General features: G+C 46.6%; 1 protein-coding gene across 1 annotated transcript in view; it reads right to left on the bottom strand.

Moving 5' to 3' along the window:
- Positions 1 to 1,363: 1,363 nt before the first annotated feature.
- The window catches only part of Nuggc (nuclear GTPase, germinal center associated), a 44,255-nt gene continuing 39,465 nt past the window's right edge, over positions 1,364 to 6,153 (bottom strand). Inside the window, exons 18-19 of the mRNA XM_021182542.1 lie at positions 4,540 to 4,630; positions 1,364 to 1,634 (exon numbers count right to left, since the gene is read on the bottom strand). Of these exons, the coding sequence (XP_021038201.1) occupies positions 1,489 to 1,634; positions 4,540 to 4,630 (237 nt within the window). The 3' untranslated portion in view covers positions 1,364 to 1,488. The remainder of the gene's footprint in view (positions 1,635 to 4,539; positions 4,631 to 6,153) is intronic.

The raw sequence follows: 6,153 nt of genomic DNA, 5'->3' as shown, positions 1-6,153 counted from the left end.
AAAGATCCTGACAGAATGTAAAAGGTCACAGAAGCCCTGGAATTGGCAAGATAGATTTCATTGTTAGCAGAACTAGCTTTACTGATTTAGAAAAATAGAGGTGCACAATGCTCTGGCCACTCCTTGAACCCGTGTGTCTGCCAATGTTTTGACCGTTCCTTGAACCCATGTGTGTGCCCACTGATGAAGCCCATTGCCAGGTGTTTGTGATATTGGTTGCTGNGAAAGAGTCAGAAAATCTCCCCAGCAACCACAGCTGGGCCAATCCGGAGTTGCTACACCTGCTCCAGACTCTTTCCTTGTACCCCTCCCATACCCATTTTTTGAGAATAGACATTGTTTAGATCTGGAAGTCCCCTACTCCCTCCTTCTCCTTCCCCCCCCCCCCCCCCCCTCCCCCCCCCCCCCCAGGGCCTATAAAAACTGGGACCTCTTTCCCCTCAAGGTCGACTCCTCTACCCCTGCGTGGGATATGAGTCGTCCCCAGAGCTCTGGCTTTCCCCGAATAAAGCCTCGTGTGGTTTGCAACAAGCTCGGTCTCTCGTGAGTTCTTGGGGGTCCGCTATTGTCCTGAGGCCTGAGCGAGGGGCCCCTCTCGGAGTCTTTCAATATATAATATTCATGCAGACAAAATGCCTATATACATAAAAAATAAAACACGTTTTCTTTTTTTCTTCTTTTCAAATAAACTACCATTCTTCAAGACTGTAGAATCAGAGGATTAACCCACTGATAAGTTAAAATAGCTGTTAAAACACTTACCTATATTCCAGTTGTGCAGCTGTCTATGTGAAGTGGTAGTTTCTTTAAAGTACTAGTCAGAAAGCACACATAAGGGGTCCAATTGACTTCTGTATAGAGGAGAACCAAGATCCAGTGTTCATCTCTCTGCTCTTTGACTACAGGTGATGAGAGCAGGGCCTTGCACTCCTTTGGCCATGTGTTCCCTGCCATGATGGATTGGACCCTTTAACTCTGGAACAACATAAGCCCTTCCTCCCTTCAGTTACTTGTTCCAGTGTATTGATTAGCACCCACAGTAAGGTAACTAATACCTTGGTCTCAGGTTTATTTGCAGGGGGCAGCACTGTCTCTTTCTCAAAAGTAAGCATTGTCTCTTTCATCACTAGGTAAGTGGGAAATAGAGCCTGGCATCTGAGGCTGAACTTTGTAGCTTTCTATTTGACATGTAAGCTTGGAGGTGTATATGTTTGTCTTCAGTGATGTATAAAGTTCCTGCCTTAGAGCTTAAGAGTTCACTCAGGATAACAGGGGATTTTTGTGTATTTGTTTGTTTTTGTTTATTTTTTGATTTTGGCTATAAAAGAAAATGATACCAGAAATAATGATGTAGCAGTTTCATTTTATATAGAAAGTCCAAATGAGGAGGAATGTTTTTTATTTTGTTTCAAAAAAATAGCAATAATTCTGATTATTTGGCTCCAGGCCTATTTTCATCTCTTTAGACGTAAGCCCCTCTTCCCCAAACTAAAGTTTTGTTCCATGGGGGCCTGCTTTGCTGGGGGACATTCGCAGGAGGAACTCTTGCATGCCCCTCCGCAGTTGTGCGTTCTCGGCAACCTCCCTCAGACTTCTGTGGAGTTTTTCCATCTCCTTCTGTTCACTCCGGATATCTACAGAGAAGCAGACATAAATGCACAGTCAATGCCTTCTCCAGAATCCCTCATGATGAAGCCCTCAGCAAGCCTAGAACAATCAGATTACCCTATCCCCTTGTTTTGCAAATGATACAGTCAAGCCAGGTAGTTATTTGAGGATTTATCTCAGCATGGCTGGGGCAGAGGTGGGGTGGTGTGGGAAGATCACTCTTAAAAGGAGCCTACCCCTTTAAAAGCCCTAGGAGGCTGGAGAGCTGGCTTAGTGGTTAAAAGGGCTGACTGCTCTTACAGAAGGTCCAAATTCCACTTCTAGCATCCACACTTCGCAGAACAAAACCTCCAGGGGAATTCCATCCCTCTTGTCTCCCAGGACACCTGTACTTATGCACACACTCGCACACATACACACACGCACGTGCACACACACAAACATTAAAAATAAATTTGTAAAGCAAAAACCCTTGGGAGCCTTTGCAGTCGTCACTTAGGCCTCTTCAGAGTCTCGTGAAAGGAGACATAAAACAGGAGGGACAGGAGGATCTGCCCACATCACCCCCAAGGAAGCTCTCCATCCCTCAGACCCCCATCCTAGGCCAACCTCCATTCCCCACAAACTTGCTTTGCTCTCTTGGTATCTCAGATTTTCATTTTCCAACTGTATTCTGATTAGATCCTCACTGTGGTTAACTTGGTGCCTGTTTTATAGTTTTGATTTGGTTTTGATTTTGATTTTGATTTGTTTGGTTAGTTTTTGTTTTGAGACAGTCCAGGCAATCCTCCAGCCTCAGCCTCCCCAGTGCAGGGATTGCCCACATGTACTATCACACTCAACTATATAATTTCCTTAATGTGGCATGCCATCAGTTGAAAGCTGCCCTCCCTCAGAATAAGAGACAAGATCCTCTGGTAGCCCGGCCTTCACATGCGCCGTCAGCCCACGGTTCTGCAGAGAGCGACTCTGGACTCCGACTGAAGCTCTTCTCAGAGTCGCCAGCCTGCCATCCTCTTCCATTAAATGCTCAACACACATGACTTCCACAACAGAGTAGACCAATTCTTCAAACGCAGCCCTTTCCATAGCCACATAAATCCTTCGCGTTCTGTTTTTCTAGAGAACCCTGACCAACTTAGTTCACAGGGTAGACACTTGTGATTATTGGGTCTGGCTCCAGCCATCGTTAGCTCGCTCGCCACGTTCCAGGTGGTGGCCTGGATGAGCCTGCCTGAGCCTGCCTGAGCCTGGCCTGCTATGGAACCAATGAGCCAGAGGTGAGTTAGAACCCAAGGTTTCTGCCTTGATGGTGTTTACAAGGCCTTCTTCCTCTCTGCTCCTCAGTCCCCCTTACCCTTCATGCAAAGCTGCCCTTTAGACCTCAGGCTGACACAGCCTCCCCTGGACCAGCCCTGAACATCTCTGCTTCTCAGCTGCAACAATAAACACCTGCTGCTAGAGCAGACCCTCCCCTCAGGTGTCACTTAAGTGTCATTCCTGATGAGACATTCCTCAGGCCCCTGCTTTACCACGGATTCTACTCACTGACTTGCTATTACCTGTCTCTCTCCTGGGAGCCCCTTGAAGTTGACTTAAATCTATTGCTAAGTGTGTGTGGGGGGTGGGGTGGTGGTGGGGGAGTCATGCTTTCTAGTCTGGGAGGTTCCTCTCTGACAAACCAGACAATACCCGAATGCACAGCGTCCCATTTGGTCCTCACATAACCTTGGTATCCGTCACAGTCTTCCCTCATGATGTACACTTGGGGTTGGTAGGGGAAAGGCACCCACACAGGTAGAATTTAGATCAGGCCTGGAGGGTTGGAAGACTTTCAGCGGGCATGATTTCCTTAAAGGTCACAGATACAGTGACCATATAAATCAAGTCCCCATGGAGACTCCTTTTACAAAAGGCTGTATGCTGCACATGCTCTCTCAGGCTACTTTCTTCCTCTTTCCAACATGAGCTGGAGACTGCTTCACACGCCTGTGTCCAGGGCTGGGGTGCCCCATCCCATCACCTACTAGCCACATGCCTACCATAGCCTGTGTTGTGCTCACAGAGGTTTGTGATGTCTTGCTCTGTGAGACTGAATGGAGCTGCTCTCCTGGCTTTGTCTGTGCCATTTTGTGCACACATGAGATGCTGAAGGGGCAAATCTTTAGATTCCCAGGATGCTGAGCCTAAGAACAGGTGAATTTTTGCTAGAAATTTCTCTATTATCCAACCGCTCTGCCCCGCCTCCATCACTATCTTTAATTTATACAAGGTAGCTCAATGCAGCTGTGGGCAGGGAATGAGGACAAAGTCACATCCCCAGGGGTCTGGTACATCAGCAGACTCTTTCCCTCTATCACCAGGAGAAGGAATCCTCTCGAAAGAGATAGAAACTTGGAAGAAGGGGTTGTGGAGATGGGATGGTGGGTTGCCAGCCATGGAAACCAGGAGTGAGCATAACCTAGGCTGCATCTAAAAGATGGAGCACCACCTAGTATCTCAGAGGGCTTAGGAGAATTACACAAGATGGCGCCCATCAAGTCGTAGTACTTGTCTTTGTTGTGTGGAGTGTGACAGTTATAACCATCGTCTGCATAACTTGGCCTAAACAGTCTCACCCTGATGGTGTTTTAAAATTTTCATTATGTATTTTTTTTAGGCATATGTGTTTTGCCTGCATATTTGTGTGTGTACTATGCACAGGCAGTACTATGAGCATCAAAAAGAGGACATCAGATCTCCTGAGACTAGAGATACTGGTATATGTGAGCCACCATGCAGATGCTGTGGTTGTACCCAGGTCCTCTGGGAAAGCAGCCAGTGCTCTTAACTCCTGAACTACTTCTCCAGCCCCACCTTGATATCTTTACATTCAACCAGAGGTTACCACAAGAGTTGCCCTTCATTTAACAGTTTAGTAAAGCTGTTTACCTGCAAGCTCCTTGCAGAGTCCATCTCCCTGGGGTGCAGCAAGGGTTAACATGGTAGTGATGCTGCCCTTGACCTTCTCAGTGATTCCATGCTACATGACAAGAACATCAGATCAGTTAGGATAGAGAACCTAAGGGAAAGTGAGTCATATAAAATGAACCTCACTCGGTCCTTCAGATGGAGATGACCTAGGAATAAAGTCAGGAATAAAGTCAGGTCTAAAGAAGAAGCACTTGGGAGTGTACTGATGACCCCAGAGGGTTTGTCAGCAGGACAGCAGGACAGCAGGACAGCAGGACAGCAGGACAGCATTCCCTCTGGCTCCCACCTGCCTCTGCAGCTCTTTTCCTGCCTATGCGGATGTATAGCAGGCTATCTTCTGAAGGTTGGCCAACTGAAACTGGAGCTAAGGACGAGATGCAGCAGCATCACCCACAGTCCTCTACTGCATGAGTCCTGAGTTGGTGTCTATCAGCAGTGCTCCAAGCAGCATACCTTGCTTGACAGGACTGATTCTTCTTCCCTAAGACCCGAGAAATGTGTTCTTGCTACTCTCAACCCTTTGAGTACCTAGGACAAGTTTCTTCCCAATTCTGTTTCTTGTTTCCCAGTGGCAAAGACTCTTTTCTGCACCATAGTGTGCTCTAGTTCTGAGCCTAGATCTCCTTGCTTCCTGACCTTATACTTCTTTTTCAATGCTGGGACAAGGGCCCCTACCTTGAGCAGTAAATTAAGCTCAGTGGCCCTCAGCATCCTTGTCTGTAAGATCAAAGACTGGGAGAGCTGTAGCTCCTAAAATCACATGCAGTCATCTCATTACAGACTGGAGACAAAGCTGCAAGCCGCCCAACTAATCAATTTATCAGAATGATTTATCAATTCAGTCATTAGATAGTATTTTGCCCTTCAACTTGTAAGAACATTATAAAGGAATCTACCTACTTTTATTTTTAGTTAATTTGTTAGCTAGCTAGCTAACTAGTTTACAGAGGTCAGTGGTACATGCTACGACACACAGATGGAATTGGAAGACAGCTTGCAGGAGTCAGTTCTCTCCTCTTACTATGTAGGTCCTAGGGATTGAACTCAGGTCACCAGGTTTGGCAGCAAGCGGCTCTACTTACTGAGCCATCTCATCAGCCCAGAGGTCAGTTTTTAAAAATAGGAGCTCTTCTCACATTGAATGTGTATAAAACAAAATTCCGTTCATTATGTAGAATAAAAATATTTAAATAATTAAAGGTTGACTAGCATTCTTGGTTTTGAAAAAGATCGGGGGATGGGAACACATGATGCTCTTACTCATTATTATCTCTGTACATTTCTGTACATTAAGCTACACGCTGTTGGGTTTCAAACCTTGGACAAATGGCTGAAGTGTCTCTTTAACATACCAAAGTGGACCTGGATGCCAGATTCTTCCTGAATCCTTCAGTCCTCTACAGCCTGAGTCCTGAGTCAGTATCTATTGGCAATGCTCCAAGGGCCCTCCTGGCTGGCATACTTCTCCCCTACCCTAAATTCTTCAGCCCAGGGGCCAGGTTGGCTTTCCCCAAGCTACCCTTCCCTGTATAATCCCTCCCTCCCTCCCTCCCTCCCTCCCTCCCTCCCTCC

The sequence above is a fragment of the Mus caroli genome, chromosome 14 (assembly GCF_900094665.2).
Source record: "Mus caroli chromosome 14, CAROLI_EIJ_v1.1, whole genome shotgun sequence".
NCBI lineage: Eukaryota > Metazoa > Chordata > Mammalia > Rodentia > Muridae > Mus > Mus caroli.
Note: the sequence above shows the minus strand (reverse complement) of the source record. Positions and strands in the feature narration are given on the sequence as shown.